General features: G+C 39.2%; 1 protein-coding gene across 1 annotated transcript in view; it reads left to right on the top strand.

Annotated features, from left to right (window-relative positions):
* Positions 1 to 25754, top strand: part of LOC113016497 (cholecystokinin receptor-like) — a 67535-nt gene extending 41781 nt beyond the window's left edge. Inside the window, exons 3-5 of the mRNA XM_026159370.1 lie at positions 10935 to 11196; positions 22500 to 22627; positions 24443 to 25754. Coding sequence (XP_026015155.1) covers positions 10935 to 11196; positions 22500 to 22627; positions 24443 to 25020 — 968 coding nt within the window. The 3' untranslated portion in view covers positions 25021 to 25754. The remainder of the gene's footprint in view (positions 1 to 10934; positions 11197 to 22499; positions 22628 to 24442) is intronic.
* Positions 25755 to 26161: the final 407 nt, after the last annotated feature.

Genomic DNA, 26161 nt, shown 5'->3' with positions numbered 1-26161 from the left:
GCTCTTAGAGCCGGGTCTTTGAACGACACTAGCCGGCTCCTTATCGCGTGCCGTGGGTGCGATTTTTTTTCCTTTCTCTCACCCTCTCTCGCACTTTTTTTCCGCTTCACTCCACATGCGAGTCTTGTGCCTTACGCTGGGATGAGAGGGGAGGAGGAACAGAGCAGGAGGGAGAGAGAGAGAAAGAGAGCCAGGGACAACAATGGCACATTAGAAAGGTATAGTAATCATCCACAACTATTTTCAGTTATATGAAAATGATAAAGGATTCAAAAAGTTTATTCATGCAGGCCCATATGACAGAGAATACATTTTATGTGGAGTGAATAAATAAAAGTATATTTACGGTGGCCCCAAGAGACAAAGGACGTACAAACTTCAAAACACGTCAGAACTCTGAAGCACGTACAAAACACAACAGAAGTGCTCCAGGATGCTAGGCGCAGTGTTGATCTTTTGTTACCAAGTGGCTACAGAAGCCAGCAAGTACAAACGACTGGATTTGGTGTGTGGTAGTAACAGGTAAATGAACATTTTTTTTTAAATTATTTGAATATATATGAGTGCTTGTGTATAAATACACAGACAATACACATATGCTTTCAATTGTGTAATTTAAGTGATCTAGGTAGCTCTGTTTTGGAAGTTCAGTTCATGCTAGAAATGTGTTTTGGAGTTTGTACATGTTTTGTCTTTAGGGGCCACCACATATATTTATATATAAAAATATATGTGCGACAGACTGGCGACCTGTCCAGGGTGTACCCCGCCTCTCGCCCTAGGACAGCTGGGATAGGCTCCAGCGCCCCCCGCGACCCTGGAAAGGATAAGCGGAAGTGAATGAATGAATGAATATATAAATAAAACCACTTTTTTTTTTACATTAGTAATTCCTTTTGTGCATAATTTTATATTATTGTTAATAATAAATTAGATAAAGCAACAAAACAACCCGAAGAGCCGGTTGGGAGCCGAAAGAGTCGGCTCTTTTTAGTGAGCCGAGCCAAAAGAGCCGGTTCTCTAAAAAGAGCCGGAAATCCCATCACTAATAGCCTTAACGTTGTTTTCCTTCGCTACTTCGCTACTCAAGGTCACAAGCACTACATAATATAGCGCCACCTACTGGTATTCCTTGGGATCAGCAGTTAATTTTCATGAGGCAATTTTAGGTGGGTTACACTTGGAATGCCATGTCTCCTCCTTATCTAATGTGTCATGTTAAAGTGACTTACCTCTGCCGCTGTCAGCATTTGGCTGCTGGTGTTACTCGGCTCCACAAATTCCTCCATCAGTTTATCAGCTCTGACAAACATAAAGATAGTAAGTTTAGAGAAAAATGATCCAAATACTGCCTTAAAAACAACACTGATGTTAAGACTTCTCATTCAAGCACATAAACGAATAACCACATATGTACCTTTAAAATTTAGCTTGAAAATATGATGAAATACTTTAAAGTAGCAATAAGAAAGATAATCAATCAGAATCAGAATACTTTATTAATCCCAAAGGAAATTAGGGCAAATCAAGTTAGATACTTCAAATTTCCAGACATTTCATCTTGTGTTTGTGCCTAGTTTTAAAGATAAACTGGACCTGAAACAGGAATTCAACTGAAAATAACACAATAACAAGTAAAAAACACTCTAAATGTCCTTTGATTTACTGTAACTACCACTGACCACCAGTTTTTTTCTTACCCTTGGTATGTGAGGGACATTTGTTTCGGTCCTGCTTAATGCTTGCCTTCACTGAACTCTAAGAGATGTACCGATGGTTTCCATGGTATCCAAAGTTGACTCCACTTCATAAGGTCCCAGAAGTGAATTTAATAATCAACACCAAGTATCTCCATTATTTTGGGCTGCAGCTGGTAGTCCTTTACTTGTCAGCCTTGGTGAGCTTGGCTTACCCACAGTGTTGGGAAGGTTACTTTTAAAATGTATTCCAGTACAGAATACAGAATACATGCCCCAAAATGTATTTTGTAACGTATTCCGTTAAGTTACTCAATGTGAGTAACGTATTCTGAATACTTTGGATTACTTAATATATTGTTATGCTTTTTACAACTACATGAATGTTGCTATCACATCCTACAAATCCTTGTTTGTTTTTCTTTACCAATTAACTGTTAGGCCCAACTTAAGATAATATATGTAATGTAGAGGAGCAAAGACTTGGGTATGTTTGTATAAGCTGTTTTGTCTTCTTAAAGATAATAAAAAAAGCATAGTCTTTCCTTAACATTTTTTTTATTTATAAAGCTGACAAGTGGAAGACAAACATAAAATATGCCATTGAAAAGTATTTACTGTTATGGTCACCAACATCACTTAGTTAAAACAAAAAGTAGCCTTGCACAAGGAGAAAAAATATCAGCATTTTCAATGACTGTTTTCTTATTAGGACAAAAAAAGGCAATATATAAAATTATACTCAAAAATGAAAAATATATTATTTTGGCATTTACTGTCAATATTATTCTTCCACCAATAATTTTAAATTACAAAAGATTTTTCAATACAACTCAGATATTCAAACTCAATGTAACAATGAGAAATTACATTTTAAACCTTACCCCTAGATATAATTTTTAAAACAAGACATATGTTTTAATGCAACTCAGCAACATTACCTTATGGCCATTTAACAAAGGCATGCAACAAAGAACTGTCCAAGGTGTCAGTGCTGAACTGCTTGGTTGAAAACCTTAATTGGCCACAAAAATCAAATAATTGGCGAACAATTGCAGTAAACATATGAGGTGCTGCTTTTTGAATGCATGCCACGTGGCTAAAGAGACGCTCGACAGGAGCACTTGACGGCAGAGTTGTATTGTATTTTAAGAAGAGGGCTCTGATCAATGGATATCCCTTTAATGAGGTCAATGTCTTATCTGAATCTTGAAGATACCTCTGTACCTCATCCTCCGCTGTAGAACAGGTCACCTGTGTCCTCTGAAAACTGAAGAAGCTGTCGTCATCATCTTCCGGCTCATTTCCCACTGAGGCATGTCCAGTGGTGCTGGTGTCATTAGAAGGTTCTGTGTTGAGGAGACGGGCCTCTTGGACCATTGTTCTTCTCATGGATTCTCTCTCATCATCAGCAAGCCACCAGAGTCGAAATTTTGGGATGGTGGATGCTGCCATCCTTGCTTCATGGGAGGCTAATACAGCTGCAAATCGAGTGTCAATTGCTTTGATGATTGCTAAGAGGATGTGAGTTGAAAATTGCACTTGTGTCAACTTTTCAGATAACTTTGCTTTCAGACTGAGAAGGGTGGGAATCACATATCCGAAATAGCAGTTCTTTTCCCCCTGGAGCAGGTTGACTGAGTAGGCAAGTGGTTTCAGAGTGGCTGCATACTCTTTGAGAAACACTGTCTCTTGAGGATGCAGTTTTGCCACCTTCAGTTGTTCACAGATTTCATTGAGCTGACTTTCAGGTAGATTCATTAGCTTCTCGATTGCATGGTATTCTGAGCTCCACCTAGTCACTGAAGGCACAACACATCTCATTTGGGCAATTTCTTCAATTACATCAGAAGCACCTGATGAGCGATGAGCCTTATTCCAGATGGCTGCACATTTTGCCTTTGCACTCCTATATAATTTTCTGGAAACACCCTGCTGTGAAGCAGCTTTATCAAGGTCAGTCGTGGCAATGAGATTTAGTGTGTGCGCAGCACATCGATGGTGTGGTGGCAAAAAGAAGTTCACCTCCTCGTGTTCTTGCTCCTCCTCAAGTACTGTAGTGACATCATTAAATTGTACATCATCTGTGTCTTCCAGATCATCTTCTGTTTCTGAATCTCCATATTCATTGAAAGCTTTTACAAAATTGCTCCCATTGTCTGTGACTGTAGCACTAACCTTGCCTTGGATTTGGAATTCAGCATGAACCTGACTTATTTTGGCGGCAATAACATCATAAGTGTGATGGCTTCTTATCCTCTCACATGCCAGTGCAGCAGACTTGCGATCCAATGTGTCTGACTCGATCCAGTGACATGTAATGCCAATGAAACTTCTGTGATGCGCAGTCCAGATATCTGCTGTTGTGCACACATTTTGAGTATGTAGAAGAATTTCAGTTATTGCTTCCTTCATTTTTGGAAAGGTTTTCTCAATGTGAGTCATCAATGTTTTTTCTGCAAACAGGACTCCTGCCCCCACTTAGTCCTTCAACCATCTTACGGAATGAGGTGTTCTCAACGGTAGAAAAGGGCTGCACTTCATTGACTATGAAGTCAAATATCAAGGAATTTACTCTCCTTTGGGTGATGGCTGGAAAACAAATACTAAACTGACTTCTTTTTCCACTTTAACTGTGTTCCAGTGTTTATGTCTTAGATACTCGACCAAAAAACAAATAAGTTAAAAACCAAAATGTCACTTCCAGCGACCATAAAAAAATATCAGAGGTAAAGTTAAGTTTTTTGTGCAATTTGGTGCATCTCGAATAAATAAATGAATAATCCAAAAAGTAGCTATGTTAATACAGAAACTCCAACAAGAAAAAAAGAAAAAATATCCCCCCAAAACTAAACTTTCTATTTATGTTCTAAATGCGCAAATCAGTCCGTGCATTATTACATTGCTCCGCCCATTAACAAGTCACCTGCACGATTATGTTGGTTATCGTTTGACTGACGATTGTCGGTTGGAAAAATTTTTAATCTCGCCCAACCTTAATGTCCACCCTACTGTTAATCATTTTGGGATGGCTTTCACAACTGCACACCATAATTTACAGCTCGTTAATGCTATCCATCAAGTTTACCCGTCTATGAACTAACGTTAGCTAACGCCAGCTAACAATGTTAGCTAAAATCACAGCAATATTATATCGAAGCTACTGAAGTGGCACATAGCCTAGGTAGCTACCACAACTAAAATAAGATATTTGCAGTATGTTAACTTTAGTTTTTTTAAAATAACTTACTTTCAGATGTTTTCTTAGGTTGGAGGTGGAGTCTTTTGACGCAGAGAGCATCTTCTTTGCTGGCAAGCAGAGTTTGCATTGCACTGTGAAATTCCGCCCATCCCTTTCTTCTTTGAATATGAAATGGTGTTGGAACTTCCAACTCTGAAACGCATTCCTGCCCAACGTGCACTGCTGACTCTGTTGGCTGGCTCCGGCTGGCTCTGGCTCCATTGTTTGACTAACGCCACCAACAGGACGCTTTTTTTTCTTTTTTACAGCCTCTTCTCGCGTGTTTTGTTTGGGTTTCGAGCCGCAATGCGCGGCGTGGAATGACCAAAATTACAGAGGACCGCCATGTAATCCATTTATTTCAACAAAGTAACTGTATTCTAAATACCACCTTTTTAAACTGTAACTGTAACGGAATACAGTTACTCATATTTTGTATTTTAAATACGTAACGGCGGTACATGTATTCCGTTACTCCCCAACTCTGCTTACCCATTTTGCTATTTGCTGCAGGTTCTACAACTCATAGCACAGATCCTCTCTGGAGTAGGGTGCCTGGCTGAATGATACCGAGCACAGCTAAAACCTGGCTAACAAGCCAGCTATTACGAAACCAATATAAGCAGTTCTACCTGGTTAGGAGGGACTGAACTTTAAAAATAAGAAAGAGGGGGCCACTGTAGGTAGCTTTGTCCTGTCAAAAACCTGAAAAATGCTAAATGAAAAATACACCTCAGAGGCCAGTGTGGGGGAACCCCTTCAGTATTGGTTGGAGTTTAATTTTCTTTAGAGGTTTCATAAATCGGTCCATCGATGGTGCTGATCTCATCTCAGTGTTGACTTCTAGTGGCTGTAATAAAACAGATGGTCTGATATTTTTTTCTCTGAAATATTGAAAGGGTTGAAGAATTAGGGCCAAACTTTCCGACTAAGAGCACATTAGTCTGGTTTGAATTTCCTTGTGCTGTCTGTGTAACAGTGTCATGAGTTTAAATCACTGAAGGATCAGTGCTGTACATCACCTGAAAGTGCATTTCCTGTCAGTATGGATCTACAGAGCCTCACGGCCATCAGTTACTATAAGTGTAGGGTTTAAAAACATCACTCATGTGAACTTGTGACTCTACAGGCCTCAGTAATGACTATAAACCTACTTATCTTTATTAATATGTCCTCAGAAGTCCTCATGCAGTTTACAGGCTATATATGAAAGTGTCACTGCTGCAGTCATTCATTCCTAAAACCTGCATCTTCCATGTTTGTTGGCTTGGTCCCCAACCATGTGTTCATTTATAACTTACATCCACAAACACACACAACATAATACAAACTTAATACATTTGACTTCAAATGATTTTTACTGCCCTTTCTTTTAATCCTGCTGTTTGTTTGCTTTCTAATGCACCATTGAATGTGCTATATAAATAACACTTGCATTTCTCCATCATTGCATTGTTTATTTGATTATACCTCTTCTTTGCCTTGCGGTGAAAGAATGAACATAACAACATTCCTCCCTTTCCGTGTTCCCTTTCTCTGCAATCAGTGTAAGCCGGTGCCGTGGCTGAGCATCGCCGACTTCAAGCAATAACAAAAGAAAACCCCTGTGTGCGATTTGATCTCTCTCCATGTCTGTGCTTAGCACTTGAAAGAGACATGTGGGCGTGAGAGACTTACAGTGTGAGACGACTTACAGTGTCTGTGCTCTGTGTTAAGATTTGCATGTGCTGACTGTGCCACCCACCTCCTTCTGCGTAGACATGCAGTGGACAGTGGACAACAATGATGGCAGTCAGGATTCTTTCATGGAAACAGGCTGGCACAGTCAGAGTCTCTTTGACAAAAAGTGTAACAGCATATTTAGCACTCTGGTAACAGGTCATACTGCTCTTCTTGATTAATAGAAAAAAAATCCATGGACACAATACAGGGTACCCTGTAAACATACATTATGTTTGCACATTGTGCAGCATATGCAGTTTCTACATATTTTGGTAAACTGGCACCATTACAATTGGGATCAAATTGCCTGTTAGCAACTCTTTTTGTAATGCTCCTGGCCCTGTTGAATGAGCTCACTGACTCACCCAAAAGCAGACAAAAGGGCAACAGGCTGCCAGTAATTTCAAAGATTGTGTATTTAAACAGAAGGTCTTATACAAACGTGCTTGGAAAAACAAAAAACTTGAAGAAATCTAAAAGAGAAGTAGAGCTACCAAAAGGTGCAAGCCAGAATTAAACAAAGTGGAGACAAAAGGAATGGGAAACAGACCAAGACTGAGGAAACTGAGACACACTAAATACACACCATAGACCGAGAGAGGCAATAAAAACAGGTGAACTCACTCAAACACTGATGAGGGTGGAAAAAGAACAAAAGAGGAAGGCAAAAGTAAAAAAACCACAAGAAGAACTAATCAAGAACTAACAAGACTAAAAGGGTGAACCAAGTAAAGTCAACAGATAAAACAGATAAAAGAGTAGGGGAAGAACCATCAAAGAAACAAAACGAGAAAAAACAGGACTTCTAACTAAAAGTGTAGTTTGTTACAAAAACCATGACATACACAAAATTAAGGATGCAGGAAGATGTTCTACAGTTATAATGTGAGTCTGACAGTATTAGCGATGGGCCAAATCAACAAGCTGCACTGCAGTTTTTACAAAGCAACGCACATTTCTTACACTGCGGTATTTTTGCACACCCCACGGGAGAGGAGTACCTTATAGTCTGAATGCCCCCACTCGTGCTAAGCCAAAGTATTCAAATAATCATTGCATATTTAGGATAATAATTTCACTATTCATATAGTTTTCGAGGGTCATAAAAAATCAAGTTCAAGTATTAAAAGGAAGATTACATTTTGCTAGAGGAGCTTTGCATGATGAGTATTCTTTCAAATATCCGCTTTATCTTATACCTTTGGCCCTGAAGTAAGTAATGAAGTATTCTGATTCTGACTGTAATTAAGCTCAGTGTTCATGATTCAACAATAAGAAGGAAAGTGGGCAGACTGGGCATCCATGGGAGGGTTCTAAGGAGAAAACCACTGCTGACTTAAAAGAACACAAGAAAAAAGACAAAACCTTAATGATCCCTACAACTTTCGGGAAATTGTTCTGTGGATTGACGAGACAAAAGCTGGATGGTTTGGAAGGTTTCTGTCCAAGGCCAAGTCAAAGACCGGACTTATGCTTCTCCACGGCCTTCAACTGGCCTTTAATGCTCGACTTCTGCAAAGATGAGTGGGCCAAAATTCCTCCACAACGATGTGAAGGACTCATGTTGCAGTTATTGCGGTAAAGGGTGGCAAAACTAGCTATTAGGTTTAGAAGGCAAGTACTTTTTCACACAGCAACAGTCAACTCAAGGTGCTTTATACTGTTAGGCAAAGACCCTACAATAATATTTAAAAAATGCATTTTGTACTTACTCAGAATATCTTTGTCTAGAGTTAAAATTTGTTTGATGATCTGACAAATATACCAAGAAACTAGGAAATCAAGGAGGGGAAAATACTTTTTACTGCACTGGGTTTACTGATTTGGTTGGACTAATGATTGCCTGATTATCAAGGGGCAGCTTTGTTATCCCTTCAGGTTTCATGCAAGTGAAGCAGCAATCAAAAGGTTACCCGTCTTGCAAAGAACTGAAATACTGTTTTTTCTACAGCTCATGGAACAGAAAAGGCATTCAGACGTCTTTTTGTGCAGCTGATGTTCTCTTTGTTGTTGAATATCTTTGCCAGTCAGCTCCTTTGTTCTGGTGGCGCAGGAATAAGATACAGCTCCTCCCTGCTCCCATCAGATCCACATCAAATCCAACACCAACTATCCTTGCTGTTTCCCCTTTTTTTTTCTCTGGGGGTTTCAATCCTTGCGTTTTTCACTCAATATATACTTACATCCTTAATCTTTTACCTTTGATAAGATAGAAAAGCTTATCACAATAGAAAGGAACACAGTTTTGGTTTTTTTAATCACAGGTTTGCAGGAAAAGCCTGCACCAAAGGATGAAGGGAAACAGTTTCTGACCACCACTCAAAAGCTTAGTATTGTTCCTGTAAATTGAGTTGCACCGTGCTCACAGGAGAATGCAGAATGACTTCCTCCCATGAGTGATAACGTAAAGCCCTGGTTTAGGCAGGATATGTTCTTCCGTCCTGGAGGAACAATGAATGGGGATTAATATGCTGCGTGACAAAGAAATGGAGGATTGAGGTTGCTGCCTCTCATAGCAACAGAGGTTCAGCGCAGGGAATTTATTCCTGCTTGTGACACACAGGTATGTGCGTGTGCTTTTTGCCTCATCTGGACTCACAATTCGAGCACAGACACACAACAAGTTATTTCATTCCCCCTCAGCTGATTATTGCAAATTCAACTTGGCCTTGGTTTGTGTCTGTGGGAGTAAGGACGGACCCGACCACATAGTTCACACTTTTGACACACTTTTTTTCCCCAGTTGCAGCTTTTCAGCTGCCAGCCACACATACACACAACAACAACAACAAACTCATCATGTCCCAGCACGTTGAATATGGGAGGCCTCCCTCCCACCCCCACGTGGGGGTCGCCTCCCTTTCTTTGTTGTGTTATAGGGTCTACCTTACAATTTAAGGCACCTTGAGGCAACTGTTGTTGTGATTAGGCATTGTATAAATAAAGTTGAAATGAATTGTAAACTCTAAACATCCACCAGGTCTCTGGTGACCTGGGTTAGGCTTTGTGGTAAAGTTTGAGTTTAGCTGATTTTCACTCGTTACAAGACTTAATTGAAATGTAACATCCTTTAGCCTTTTTTGCTGTTTCCCATGTGTCTAAAACAAAATGTGACCATAACCTGGATTTTAACATCAGCTATTTAAAACTCATACCAAAAACCTGTTAGACTTGTAAAGGTCCTTTCATTCCTAAGCTAAAGTTCTTGCTTACATTGGAATGCAGTCTGGGTAGCGATGTCACTCTCCAGGCAGTGAAGATGGCATCACTGGTAACATTGTTATCACATAAATTATGCTCTGTATGCTTCACGTCTAAAGTGCATAGTGCATTGACATTTCTAAAAGGGTGCTTAAAGCCCACAAGTTAAATTGGCTTTCTAGTCTGACTGATATCCAGATAGCAGAGACTTTAAACCTAATCTGGGCGATGTTTGGCACTTAGTTACAGCATTGAAAAGTATCCTGTTGGATCTGTGGCTGAACTGTTGCCATCAGTCAGTTTTGGTCCAGAGAAAACAGGGCCACATTGCTACTGTTGATGGAGCAGCCTGACATTTATTTGACTTTGAACTAGGAGGCTCTTGTATTGCAAGGGTGTGTTCTTTCACATACTTTTCTCCTCTGTAAATAGTCACGGCTGCTTATGACATGTTTAAACAAACAATTTGTTTGTTAGTGTTAACTAAAAGATGAGCAAATATTAGACTTAAATGTATGTGCTTAGTACTGCTCTATTTCCAAAATGTGCCATTAGTACATAGACATGTTTCTTGTCAACAGGTTGATATTTGTTATACTGAGTAAAAGTGATGGCACATTTTGTGAGATATTCCAAGGGGATGGGTTATGTCATAAAAATAATTCAGGTAACATTATCTTTCTCATGTTTTCCTCTTGTGGACACAGGGGATCCAATTAAGCAGCACAATACAAAATGTTAAATGCAATTTTAACATGATGTAGAGCGATTTTGCCAGGTGTGCCACTTAAAAGTCAGGAGTAAAGCATGTTTTCAGTCAAATGAATGAACAAATATGTCTGCCTTCTTTTTCACTTTATGCTTTTAGTTCAGTTCAGATGTTTTTCGGTATCTCAGGGTGGCACCCGGAGAATCTTGTGGAGAGTCCAAACTGAAGGATAACCAAATGATTTATCTATTGAGAAGTACGAACGTAGAATGTAAATTTTGCAACAATGTGTCTCTTTGTGTATAAGAAGTGAGTCGACTGGCTTTGCAAATGTTTTCTTAGTCTCATTTATTTTCTCTTCCAGGAGTCTCCGTCAGCATCTCCACCTTCAGCCTGGTGGCCATTGCTATCGAAAGATACAGTGCCATCTGTAACCCACTGAAATCCCGTGCATGGCAGACCCGATCTCACGCCTATCGCGTCATCGCTGCTACCTGGGTGGTGTCATTGTTAATCATGGTGCCCTATCCGGTGTTTAGCACTCTCAAGTCTTTCCCAAGGCATAATGGTACTGTGGGCCGCATGTGCCGCTTGGACTGGCCCAATCCACAATCTGAGCAGGCCTGGTAAGTGCTTATTAACATGTTATGTTAAACTATTTGCCGCCAGAGAAAGAAATATAAAAGATAGGTGAAAAAAAGCATGGTCTGTAATCAGTTTATCAGACATGTCTTTATGTAAAGAAAAAAATATCTGTGTGGGCTGGATGACTAGTTTGGAAATGATGACTGCCAGCTATTTTAAAGCAATAATATCTACCATTCTCAATAGATAAACTCTTGCCAGCGTCTGTGAAAAGCAAGACTTCACATGCATTACAATTATTTGGTGTGATGTCTTCACAACCTTGACAGGGATAAGTGAGTAAAATATGAATGCAATGGAAATGGAATACAGTTTCCATGGCTTTGCTTCCAAAAGTGTGGAAATTCTTGGATTCTCACTTACATTAAGTGGAATTATGTCATTTGTGACCAAGAAGAAGTAACTAAAAGTTTCTTTTACTGAAAACGCTGCGTCCAGATAAGCAGAATCAACTTTTTGGGAATCAAGTTTTCGACTATAAATTGATGACATTTCAATACAATTTTCCTGTCAACTACAAATCCATCTCCTGCCAGTATAATCTGGTCAACTATAGATCAAAGTCTTTTCAGTAGCTAATTATAACAGGACAACTTTGAATCAATATTTTTCCTATGGCATTACTATTACACTGTCAGGTTTCATCAATATTTTAACTTTGATTTGATATTTATTTAGCATTGAGATTTCAATCTTGACCATAATGATGATTTGGATGAAAAAAACAACATTAATTTAATGTGATTTTGCTATTTGGGCAGAACCGTATTAGATTACTAAAACCGTGATTTTTTTGCGAGAATGTCTCACGACAGTGACGTAAGTGAGTGCGCCGTTAGTGACAACAGCTGTGTGCAGATCAACAGTGGATCATATATCGATTGTGGGAGAGAGTATGAGCGTGCAGCGTTTAAGCGTGGAAGTACTGACCTTACTTTGAGTTTGATTCCATAAAAAGTGACAAAAACATTAGCGTCCATCGTGCGTGGGAAGAAAACTTCTTTTTACTGCGAAAATAACCCCTAAACTTCCAAGCAAGCACCGAGTGCACTATGACATAATGGGAAATTCACAAAGAAACTCGTGGATTCTTCAACTGACCGCGGCATACCTGCACCAGGGTAAACCTCCGCCTACCCCGCTCCTGCTTTACAGGTGAAAATAGAGCAACAGGACCGCTGAGTCTTTGACTTTATTTATTTTCTGCTGTGTTTTACTTGCATCTATTTGAAAGAGTGAGTGTAAACACAAAAAATATTTTATTTTATGTGCTGGAATGTGCAGAAAATAGGTTTAAATATTAAACAAATTTCTTCCAGTCAGAGAATGTTGCATATAATTAAATTTTTGCTTGATGCATAAAGTTGAAAGATTAAAGCTGATAAAACAAGTTTTAAAAAGAGACTTTTCCATTTGATTACATTTTGTATGATGGATTATGCAGAAAACGTAGAATTGGGCTGAAAGATCTATCACTTTATCACCTCTTCAGGTTGTAAATCGTGTTTTTAAAAAGTAACTAAGTAACTAAGTAATTAATTACTTTTGAAAATAAGTAATCAGTAAAGTAACGGGATTACTTTTTTGTGGAAGTAATCAGTAATTAGTTACTGATTACTTTTTTCAAGTAACTTGACCAACACTGCTCGAGACACATTTCTATTATAAACTCCTGTTTTCTATCTTCAAACAATTCTTCTCCTATGAGCAAAGCCAGTGTTGTGCATAGTACATTTCTATGGTGCCAAGAAAGTACAGTGTTACATTTTTTGAACTTTTTTTTACAATTTAATCGCTTTTTGAAAAGTCCCCCTAGCTTGCTAACTGGATTGTTTGTTTGTTTTTAGCTTGTTTGCAAATCTGACAGTACTTTAGCATTATTGTTAAAAACCGTCAGGTCTAACTGTCTTTAAACATTTCTTCTTTCAAGCTGCAAGTGTTAATTTTAAAATGAAGTCAAACTTGACACGATAACTTTGTACAAATCTACTTTAACCCTTTGAACAGATTCACAGAATGTGAGGGTGCTTAAAATGAAATTAATTTGGTGATCAGTTTCACAGTTATAAATGCTGCTGTGTCCAAGCGTTTGGTGGATTTTCTCTTTGGCCAGAAAGAAATGTGAGAGGGATGAAAAAAGAGAAGGCTCTTAAATTCTTGTCATTTTAGAAATGAGCCCCCGGGCTGAAGTTGCTAAGGTGGCTATGGAGTGGGTGTTTGAAAAATGAATGAAATCAGTAGGTGAAAGTTTTATAAGACAAAATTAGTGAGCAGGCAGTTCCTGTTGAGAGCCAATATGAGATGGATCACTTTTGTAGCTTAGCAGGGGTTATACCAATAAATGGAGGCACTAGGAAAAAAAGGAAATAACTACATTATTACACAAATATTCTGCAGATAATGTGTCTACCCTCAGTGTGATCATTTCACTGTCTTTTTAAATTAATGCAATAATTTCTTCTTTCCCTACTCTTTGCTTAGAAAGAGGGAAGAGCAAATCTTATGAGAAGGTCAAGAGAGAACCGATTATTGCCGTTACAGTCTGGATTGCTCCACGTTAGGAAATTCATCTATTCATCTATAGCTCTCTAAAGGCCAGTAAAACCAGCTTTCTTGTTCAAAAGCTCCCCCAAATAGATGGATACCACCTCAGAGAAGACACGTTAAATCCTCTTGGGATATACTACTCAGGGATTTTTATAGATCTGTCTGTGAAAACTTTGGATTCTGTACGATGGTGCAATTAAAGTGAAGAAGAAGATGAACATGGCCAGAACTTGTACATCTCTTTTTCTCTCTTTTTGACAGCCTTTTGTGGTGGAACACTGACGAATTCTCTTTTCTCTGACTGTCTATCAAGCTCTTAAGCTTCACTGAGAAAGATGAGGCAGTGGGAGAGCAGTTAATTAGCCTGTTCAGTGAGGAGGTGGAGGAGGAAGGAGAAGACAATCAAGACTCAGATGTCAAAAGTTTCCATGTCACAGAGTACAAGCACATTTCAACTTTTAATTCCTTGTCAGGGGTTAAAGCTTCCTAAGAGATAACACAATCTAGCTTTCGCTAGATGAAATGGACACCTAATCACCGAAGCAGCCATTTTTAGGTTGAGATCCATAAAAGAGCCATAAAGTGGTTAAAAGTCAAAGTCAAGCAAAGTATATATTTGCACTTACACATCATGTTCACTGACAAAGTTGCAAAAAGTACTCTGAAACGATGACTAATCTTATTCATTATTCACTCCACGTTTTGATCTGAGCAGATAACATTTTGCATTAAAAAGGAAACTGTATGGTTCTAACATTATGAATGGAGTGTCTTTGACTCTGTCGATTTTTCATTATCAGCGTTGGACCTTTATTTAGACCTAAAATACATCTAAATCGTATCTAAATTACAGCTGATCAACTATTCAGATCAGAGCTCTGATTTTCAGTAGATAAACGAGTGCAAGATTTGGGTCTAAAACAGAAGCCTATGTTAGTGTTGCACATCTGCATTCCTTTTAATAGCTATCTGTAGGTGACTTAGGTGATTGGTAAATGGACTGGTTCTCACATTACATTACTTTTCTACTCTACTAGAGCACCCAAAGCATGTTATTCATAAAGGCACTCTTTTCTATGCCTAAGTGCTTTCTATCTAACATTCAATGCAACTGCAAAAAAACTTGTTGTTCTGTTGTTGGCCTTTCAATTTAGCTCTTGCCGCAGCCAGAATAAAAGTCACGAAAGAACAGATTTTCTCTATCGTGAAACTGTATTAATAATAATGACAGCTCTTCACTATAGCCAGTGTAATATGTTGATCGTTATTATCATTTTGCACTTCTTCCTCATGAAGGTGTGCGCTGTCACTCCCTTTCCTGTTCAAGCACTTCTTCAACCAGTTAGCATTCTACCAACGCAAAACATTATCAATGGCAGATTAAGTTCTGCACACAGGCATCACTCTGGGAGCCAAAAACTACATAGACTAATGTGGTACCATAAATTCTGCTGGAGGCTTCACCATGGGACTTCCTACTCAGTGAAACTATGGTGGATTTCTTTTTATGTACAATCTCTGCTTCTATCTCAGACTTAATAAAGCAAAGCATAGCTGGATTTTACAATTTTATTTAAAGATGACTCTTGCAATTAATTTATTAATTCTTCTTTTTGTTTGTTTTAGTAGTTTTCAGATGCATAACCATACAGCTAAAATCCACAACCTTAGAGACAATTTGAAGATGTATTAAGTTCTCGACCTTATCGTCCAACTAAAATCTGAGATATAAATAAAGCTGAACAAATATCCTTTGTAGCCATTTGAAGAGTTTTGAAGAGCCCCCTTTTGATCTTAACATAAACTACTGCTGGAAAGCTTGGGATCATTCTCAGATGTCCTCATTTTTGAAAGAAAAGCATATTTTTTTTCTCTAATTTAAAATTAAATTGACCAAAATTGTTGTGAATGGAAAATAATGATTATGACACAGTGGAACAGTTGTTCGCACTGTTGCCTCACAGCAAGGGTTTGAATCTGCCAGCTGGTCGGGCCTTTCTGTGTGGAGCGTCCATGCTCTCCCTGCGCTTCCATGGGTTTTCTCCGTGTGCTTCCTCCCACAATCCAAAGACATCCATGTAACTGCTACATCAGCTGTAATGGTTTCTTTGTGTCTGTGTTGGCCCTGTGATGGACTAGCAACCTGACTGGGACATACCCTGGGTCTTGCCCAGAGACAGCTGGGACACGCTCCAGCCACCCCCAACAACCCTGGATTGAGTGAGTGGCTAAGAAAACAGACAGATGTAATCAATCATTATAAAATCATTAATGGTTTAATGACTAAATGGTTTAATCTGTGTAGGCCTAGAAACAGCCATCACTCCTTTTTTTCAGTGACACATTGGGTTCCCTAATGCTATTTGATCACGTGAAAGACCAAATTGATCATGATTGCACAACTGAAAACTGTTGTGCTAATTAAAAAGCAATAAATTTGGCTTGTTAAGTTTTCTGGAGCATCAGCCTCTGTGGGTTCGATTATAGTATATAAATGGGCAAAAATAAAGAGCCGTGAGATATGCTAAGTATTTTTGAAGAATATTCCCAAAGGGAAAACTGCCAAAAACAACCCTCAAGATGGTAATGATACCAGACATTTTTAGTGACTCTAACCTTTAAAACACTGCAAACTGTAAAGCACTCTTTGACTCTTGTCTGTGAAGTGCTATATGACTAAATATTGTGTGCTTACTTGAAAGGATTCATGCACTCAAAACAGTAATCATCATCAGCCTCATCATCGGTGCTGTGCCTGTAGATAATCTGTCTGCAGCAGGTGTCTTTTGCCTAACACAGCATATTTCACTGTAACTGATGGTGAAGAAAATCCGTACGCCATGTTATGAGTAAAAATCTGGGACTTCAGGACTTCAGCATTCTGGGGTAAGGCCAGTCTAAAGCGTCAGCTCACTGATCACATTGGCCTACATGGGCGAGAATGCGTTTGAGGGAAAATGTTTGCTTTTAAACTATATTTTGCATCATTCACAAATATTAAATTAGCTTGACAATCCTTGATCATTTATGACTGTGTGCTGCATTGTAAATGCAACATTTAAACATTTCAAAAGGGCTCTTTGTTTCATTGTAAATCTGTTTTAGGATTTACTGCCAGGGTCTATTGGCCCAAATAACTCTACAGTTTATCTGTTTTGTTTTTTTAAAAATTGCCTCTAATTTCCTTCCCTGGAATCCAACTGAATGAGTCATTAATGCAAGCTGTTATTATGACCTCCATCCATCAAACCATCCAACCAATTCCTCAACTGCTTGAAACCTTTCCCAGCTGTCATTAGGCAAGAGATAGGGCACACGGGTCACCAGAGTGACCTGCAGTTACATTTTAGGAAAATGGTTTCTATTAATATTGAATTGCCTCGGTTATTGTCATTATAACATCAGAGTTTTTGGTTTCAAAACGCCACGCAGAGCAAATAAAAAGTTGAACCCTGAAACATGTAGTTTAGAATCTTCCTTTATAGAGTCGGTTTAGTTTAGTTGGAGAACTTTTGACTCGACTACTTGCTGCTGTTACACGTGTTCGTTTCTGATAACCTTCAAGTTTTTGGCGCCGTGAACACCTGTAAACGGTAAATGGCCTGCATTTGTATAGCGCTTTACTTAGTTCCTAAGGACCCCAAAGTGCTTTACACTACATTCAGTCATTCACCCATTCACACACACATTCACACACTGGTGATAGCAAGCTACATTGTAGCCACAGCTGCCCTGTGGCGCACTGACAGAGGCGAGTGACACCTGTAGTCTGACTTAATACAATCAGTGTTTTATTTTCTGAACACTGCTATGCTTTGCTCATTTACTTTCTGGTCTGAATAATAAAGCCTTTTACATTAAAAAAAAAAGAGCCTCCTGCTTTGTGGCGACCCTCCAGCAGGTGCACTATTAGCTGAGTTAGTGCTTTCCAGCTCTGACTGAACAGGACTGGAAATTAAAAGTGCAAAAGAAATTTATGACATATGCACCATCATTTTCTTTGATGATTAATGCGAGCCAAACGCATCTTTCCTGCTTGATAATCATGTTGCTTTCAGGTGATGTGGGAAAAGAGGTAGCTATGAATATTCAACATGTTTTTTTCCCTCTGCTTCAGCTCTACCCATCTGGGTTTTCCCTTTGAGGCAAAACAAGCGCAGATCCACTACTGCTGTTTTTAAATGCTGTTTCCACACTCCCGCGTGGTCACTTCCACACAGCTTTTGTCTAACAGATTTTCCACAGTATTAAACTGCCAGCTGATAGACGCCTTTATTTATTTTTTTATTTTTAATGAGAAGTGCTGAGTTCAGAGAGTTGCCCAAGCAGACATTAGAATATCAGACAATGAATGAAACATGGCCTCTTCCTGTGTGCTGTCGCTTTTATGTGCTGACTGATGCACCGCAGACACCGGCAGTTAAGAAGAGCATTCTCTCATTACTACCAATCAAATGGGAGATCTGGCTGCATCTACTCAGCGCCGGTCCATTTATTTATTACCTTGCTTGTGCGTGCTCGTGTTTTGCTTTACTTGTACACGCCACCTTCTCCTCTCTCTCTAATACACACATTCGTTCATTCGATTCACTAATACAGTCTCTGGTTTTCCAGTCCCAGGTGGGAAAACTCAGCAGCTTTCAAACAAAGCTCCAGAGCGTCGAAGGACTTCCACAGAATATGTGCGGAGGGGTTTCCGTCAGATACTGTGACAGAGCTGACAGAGGCTCTAAGCCCTTTGAACCTTTTTGCACTACTCAGAAATTCCTCTGTCAACATTTTGCTCTGCTTTTTTCTTTTTTTTGCTCTACACTCAGTTCATAACTTTTTCTTTGATGTGCCACCAATCTAAGCACTGCAGAAAGCTGGGATTGGTATTCTTTGTCGTCTGTGAATAGAAAACATTCGTGTACCCAGTCTAAATCAGTTGAAAACATCCCCAATAATTAGATAATCTTTTAACTGTATTTGTAAATGTTATGTGCACATTTACATACAAACCGGACACTCTGGGTTTAATAGTTTACAGCCTTTTTTATCAGCAGCATAAGAGCCACACAGAAAGTTCTAATATTTAACTCTCGCACATTGGTTTAAAGTGGAACACAATTAAAATCATTGGCGTTATTCAGTGGTTTGAGTGGAGATTCTTGCTATTGATCTCAAATGACCAAGTTATCTAACTGCAGCAAACAGCTGATGTGTACTAAATGCTCATTTACAACTACACGCTTCTACCTGGACAGCATTAGTAGCTTATTTATCTAATTTTCATTCGACTCATCAACGGTCTGATTCAAGCTGTTTAAGGTCACTTTACCCTTCACTTAAGACAGCTTTCCAGCTAGTTTGTGTTTAGCAGTTCTGGGGTACTGAGTATTAGACATGATTGAGACATAAGTGTGTTTGGGACTTTTTAATCCCATTGCAATTATAAACAAGTGTTAAACTGGGCTGAAATGATCCAGAATGGCATTCTGGCCCCTTCAATTAGTGAGCAATAGAATCTTGTAGACAGGTTAATAATGCGAATGACTGTCAAATGGACCAGTTCTTACTTGTGCTGCAGACTCTTGTTGCTTCCCGCGGCGGTATGGAAACACTTGCAGTAATAAGAAAATATTGTTAGCCCACGGGCTGCTTACATCTTCAGTGCATTCATTTGGCCTTCTCTTCCCAGTGATGCGTTTATGGTGCAGATGTAAAAAAAACAACGTTTAAGTCATGCTATGATACTCAGCATCCAGATAGGAGCTACTGAAGACAGGCAAGCATAAATGGATTTTTTTTAGGTGCCAAGTCCTTTCCACTGGAACTTTTCAAACAGCTTGACAAACATGACCAAACACACAAACTGTGTCGGTGCAGTTTGTTGCACAGCGTGCCTGCTAGCGAATGTTGAGTTTCCCACTCTTAGTGTTGCGCACAGGAGAGGAAGATGAGAGGTTATTTTCAAAAGTTAGGACTGCACACCAAATCCATTGTTCTAATTCGTTTTAAAGTTTTTAAGTCAGATATTGAATCTATGCATGCTGTGCTGCTGAATTATGTTTTTGTGAAATGTTTTGCAGAACAAATTGAAGTAGGTCTAAACTCATTTTGTGATAATACTGTACTAGACAGTTTGGTGCTGATTAGATTCACTCACTAAATTCTACCTTTTATCCTTATAGTATCTACAGGTTGGATCTCATCTTTACAGCTACAGTACCTCTCAGAACAGGCTCTGCCGCGTATCCAGGGCTAACACACAGACAACCATTCACACTCACATTCACACCTATGGGCAATTTGGAGTTTCCAATAAACTTATCCCCACTAACTGCATGTCTTTGGACTGTGGGAGGAAGCCCCGGCCGGAGAGTGGAATTGAACTCTTGTTGCTGTGAGGCAAACCACTGTGGCACTGTGCTCAATTTAACCCCGAATTATGTATATGTTGTTGTTTGAATATGGTAGTTGAAACAGTGTGAAAAAGTAGTTGCAGCCTTTTATCACATTTAAATGTTTCAGATCATCAAATAAATTTAAATTCTAGACAAACATAGCCTGAGTAAATACAAAATTCAGTTTTTAAATTATGATTTCATTTATTAAGGAAAAAAAAAACTATCCAAACCAAACTGATCCGAGGTGGTAAAGTAATTAACTTCCTGTTTAAGTCATAAATTAACTGCTATTATCCACTATTTTTTTGAAACCTGAGAGATGAGATTCAGTTTCACTAGCCTCACCCAGGCCCGATTTCTATTTAAACAGGACCTGTCTGACAAAGCGAAATAGGCTAAAAACGTCAAAAAGCAACACATCATGCCATAATCTAAAGAAACAACTGAAAAGCACGCCACTGATATCTAGTGAGGAAAGGGAAAGACATCTCTAAGGCTTTGTTGAGCCATTTCTAAGTCCTGTGAACCACAGTCAGAGCTTTAATCCAAAAAGTGAAAACAATTCAAACAGTGTTAACCTTCCCAGGAGTCGTCACCCTACCAAAATTACTCCAACTCCACGCTGATGACTTATCCAGGAGGTCACAAAAGAACTCAGAACAACATCCAGAGAACTACATGCCTCACTTGCCTTAGTTAGGGTCATGATTCAATAATACGAAAGAATCTGAGCAAAAATGGCATTCATGGGAGGGTTCTAAGAAGAAAAACACAGCTGACTGAAAAGAACTCAATCACATCTTTGAGGGGAAAAAACATCTGGGATACTCTGTGGACTGGTGAGACAAAAATTGAGCAGAACCAAAAATGAGCTTTTTGGGACGTATGCATCATTTGGCATAAAACTCACACCAACAGTCAGACATGGTGGTGGCAGTGTGCTAGTGGGCCGGGGCTGCTTTCTTCCTTCAGGACTTGATACAAATTAGTTATAATTGATGGAACCATGATTTGTGCTCTCTATCAGACAATGATATAAATGATTCTCCTGAAGGAGAATACCGAGCCATCAGTTCATGCCCTGAAGCTCAAGTGCACTTGTGCACCCACTTATACAGTGGGTCAATGATCTGAAATACATCAGCAATGGTGTGAATGGTTTGAAAAACAAAATGAAGGTTTTGGAGTGGCCTTGTCAAAGTCGGAGTCAAATCAGATTGAGATGCTTTGGAAATGATTTATATTTTAGTGTGGCTAATGTGCAAAAAACTAAGAAATAAAGAAGCAGGCAAATATCTTTTCACAGTGCTGAAGCTACAAAAAAAGACAACTACCAAAAAGATTTAACTCAAATGTACTATATTTTATACCTGGCAGTATAGTGGTTGGCAATGTTTTAGACACCACCCATGGCCGTAAGAATGGATGGATAGTTTTATAACTTGTAATATTTGATATTTTTGCCTTTTACCTGTAGAAAATGTTGAGAAACTGAGAAATTTGTCTTTTGAACAAGTTTTTACTGGGTGAGAGGTGATCATAGTCTTTTTGTTAGCAAACATTTTTCTAAGTAAAGCAAAACTAAACATATAAAATACATTTTTATGCAGATGACATAGTCCTGCATGGACAGGATTCTTCAGCGCCAACTTATCAAACTAAGGATTGTATTTTTCCAGTGTTTTTCAGACATGTCTTAAGATCCTCAAACTTGTACTGATTGATGACAAAACAAAAACAGTACTTTCTACACTATGATCTTCTAATCTACATATGTTGGGATATTGACACTGGAAAAAGCATGGTGCAAAGCCCTGTTGTGTCATGCATCTCAAAAAGGTGTTTAAGGAAAGAATTTGTAGTAATTATTATGCCAGTTGGTCTTCATGTACAGTAAGTAAGTTAAAACTTCATACTGTTGTTCTGGTCTTCCAATAAGGCTGCGGCAAAAAAACCCAAAAAAACCCCACTACTGGTGATATATACAAACGCTGCAGCATCAAGAGTATCACCAGAGGTAAACAGCTCAAAGAAAAACAGAGTGTAAAGGCGGGTTACACTGCAGGGTGCTGAGGGGGGTCATGGTCTGCAGAGAGGAGCTGCAGAACTGACCTGAGATGCTGCAGTACATTTTGCTAAGAAGCAAAGGGGGTAAAGATAACTGTTGGGAGGAGCATCTGTAGGGCCTTTAGCCCATCTCCTGGATGTGCATGGCAATACAGAGGCAAGAGAAAAACAGTTACGCTCACAAGCAAATTTTTCAGCTGGATTTCTTCAGCTTTGAGGACTGATTTAGTTGCAAATCTGTGATTTTTACACCCCTTTTATTCCATTCTGGCTGTTTTCAGGTACGTGCTGCTGCTGCTCATTCTGTTCTTTATCCCGGGAGTGGTGATGAGTATAGCCTATGGTCTGATCTCCAGAGAGCTCTACCGGGGCATTCAGTTTGAGCTGGGCCAGAGCAAGGAGGCAACTGGTGAGATCCATTATACATTTAATCCAATTGTGAAAGGATTGTTGTTTGCATTGATTTAACTTGTAGTGAAGATGAAAAATCACTTTCTCCAGACCCAAATGGGGCTGCCATAAATTACATGTGGAAGGCAGGAAACAATCAGAAGGGCCAGTAAATGTTCCCCGACTATAAATGGCTAGTAAATATAAGACATATGCTATTGTGAAAATAAACATGTGCCTACTTGAGTTTTATTGTTATGCACTTAGATAGCACACTGTCATTTCCAGGCAACAGCAGCAAATAAATATTTCTACACATATACAAAGGGACATTTGTGTAATCTGCCTCAAGCAGAGAATGACATATTTTGTTGCTACCTGGAGGTTCTGCACCTGTTCCATCCAAAAATATACTCCACTGTCCTTGGAACCACTCGGGTTGTTGTCTTGCGGCTGATATTCTCCATTTAAACAGAAACAGAAAAAAATATATCTGCTATAGCTGAAATACGGTCACTTTAGGTCAATTATAACTGCTGCTATAACTGTGTGTATCAGCAGCACCAGTTTCCATGGAGTCCAGTCTTGAGTGTGATTCATCAAGGTGGGGAACATGTGAAACAGAATTCAGTAGTGATGGTAATTTATTACTGAAATAAAATTAGAAAATAGATCGTAGCAAAATAAACTTCCATCCTTGCATGGAATTCCACATGGAGTTGAATCATTTAGAGTTGGGTTAGGGTTATTTTAAGCTACAGGATAATTATGCAATTTTCAGACACTAGCAGACGGTGCGTTGCAAATCAGGTTTTACATTTTGGTTGGCATCACAGTCATTTTGTTTAAATGTGTTTCATTCAGGTGTTCTAAAAAGATGAAAGCGTGTAAGAATGGAAATGAACCTTTCAAAGCCATTGCCACATTGTTTCCACTGTAGAAGTGTGAACAAACAGAAATGAAGGCTAAAGTGCTCCAAGCAATTTGTTATATTGTTACACTACTGAGAAATCTAATGTCATTAATGCTTAACTTTGGAAACGTTACACCCAAGAACTGCATGTGAAGTAAACCCAAACACACCTGCTAATCCATGATTAAGATCAGAGGAAAGCCTGGTTTCTGCCTGACATCTCTTCCTGTTAAAAGGGAGTTCTTCATCCCCGCCGTTGACTAGTTCTTGTTCACATGGGTTATACATACAGAGAGTGTTTGAGGGTAAGATTTAACAAAATAAGTATTTAAGATTAAGTTTAGAAATGTTATTTCATCCATCCATCCATCCATCCATCCATTCATCCATCCATCCATCCATCCATTTTCTTCCACTTATTCAATTCAGGGTTGCAGGGAGGGGTGGAGCCTATCCTAGCCACAATTTTATTCATTTTACAAATTACTTTGATTTTGATGATTATTTCGTTAAAGATCATGAGGTAGAATATATTTTTAGAACCTACTAATAAACAAATAGTGAAATTAGTTCTCCAAACTCTGGACATACTGAAGCTATGTGTCAAAATATCGGTATAGCTAAACAGCTAATGTTAACGTGTGCTGGCCAGGATAGCATTTATGATAACTGTTTAATACTTAAATGTTGTTCAAACGGGAGATTTATCGACCCCTGAAATTCCTCCTAAAGGGTTTGTTCAGTGTTATGAAATTTAACCACTTCAGTTGTTAGTGAGGGGAGGTGGGGTTTTTCTAACTGTCTGCAGCTGTGTCAGCTGCAGGAAGCCAAAATGTATTGTAATCATGTGTCACCTGTTTCTGTTAATGACACGTGATTTAAGGTGACTCAAACTTACGCTTTCCCCCTGTACTTCTACAGGCCAGAAAAATGGTGTAGACAGACCTTTGACAGGGCCGAATGACGATGATGATGGCTGCTACATCCAGGTATCCAAAAAGCCCTCCTCTTCTGTGGAGCTTCCCACCCTCTCTGCCTCATCTAGCACCGTGCAGGTCAAGACTGAGCGCGCCCGCAGCAACACCTCCGAGGCTAAGCTGCAGGCTAAGAGGCGCGTCATCCGCATGCTGATGGTGATCGTAGCACTCTTCTTCATCTGCTGGATGCCCTTGTTCACAGTCAATACCTGGAAAGCCTTTGACATGAAGTCTGTCACCAAAGCCCTCTCAGGAGCACCCATCTCTTTCATCCACCTCCTGTCCTACACGTCGGCCTGTGTCAACCCCATCATTTACTGCTTCATGAACACACGTTTTCGCAAGGCTCTGCTGTCCACTTTTGCCTGCTGCAGTCGCAACCGTCTGTGCCGCAAATGCTGTTGGTGCAGTGGGAGGGAAGGTGGGGAAGACGGCATCAATGCCACCTCCATGGGCACATCGATGGCGACCTCAATGTCCAAGTTCAGCTACACCACTGTAAGCACCACCGGCACCTGCTAAGCCTCGAGGAGGGCCGGGTGGTCGCATCAGTGGCTGTGGTTACAGTGTATGTGCCATCTGTTTTATTTTTTCCCTGTTTTTTTTTTTTAATCTTCTGTTTGTCACTCTTCATCTTATTATGGTGTGAGTCATGTGCTGAGTAATATCCATGCCCTTGCTTAGAGGTCTTTTTCAAAGGTCTTCTTTAAATTCTTCGTGCATGGTTGCAGAATGTGAAGTGGAGAAAATACTGTTTCTTTTTGGTGACATCCTTTTACTCCAGTTTAACTAGCAGCATCTGCTTTGTTGCATCCTGAAAAGAACATCAAGTGCCTGTGCTCTTTGTGTGGCTTTGTTTGTTCGCTAGCTGGGACGGACATTTTAGTGGGAAAACTATGTTGAAAATATAAATTCTGTGTACATATTATTCTGTCTTTAAGTTTATTTAAGGTGAACGTTTTGATGGAGACTGCTAAATAATGAAGACCGGCTAACCTACTGCGAATGGAAGGATTTCGGTTCCATTTTTGTTCATCTTCAGTCATTCAGGGCATCTTTTTCTGGTGCCAGTATTATTATTACTATTATTTTATTTTTATATTCATTAATCATTTATCTTATCATTAATATTAATGCTAATTAATCACTAGCCTATTTATTTATGACCATTTTCCCACTTGATATTATGGCTTTTGAATGAGTACTACCATGCAGGGAGTGCAGAATTATTAGGCAAGTTGTATTTTTGAGGAATAATTTTATTATTGAACAACAACCATGTTCTCAATGAACCCAAAAAACTCATTAATATCAAAGCTGAATGTTCTTGGAAGTAGTGTTTAGTTTGTTTTTAGTTTTAGCTATTTTAGGGGGATATCTGTGTGTGCAGGTGACTATTACTGTGCATAATTATTAGGCAACTTAACAAAAAACAAATATATACCCATTTCAATTATTTATTTTTACCAGTGAAACCAATATAACATCTCCACATACACAAATATACATTTCTGACATTCAAAAACAAAACAAAAACAAATCAGCGACCAATATAGCCACCTTTCTTTGCAAGGACACTCAAAAGCCTGCCATCCATGGATTCTGTCAGTGTTTTGATCTGTTCACCATCAACATTGCGTGCAGCAGCAACCACAGCCTCCCA

Source organism: Astatotilapia calliptera, chromosome 23 (genome assembly GCF_900246225.1).
Source record: "Astatotilapia calliptera chromosome 23, fAstCal1.2, whole genome shotgun sequence".
NCBI lineage: Eukaryota > Metazoa > Chordata > Actinopteri > Cichliformes > Cichlidae > Astatotilapia > Astatotilapia calliptera.
This window is presented reverse-complemented; position numbering and strand designations above follow the sequence as displayed.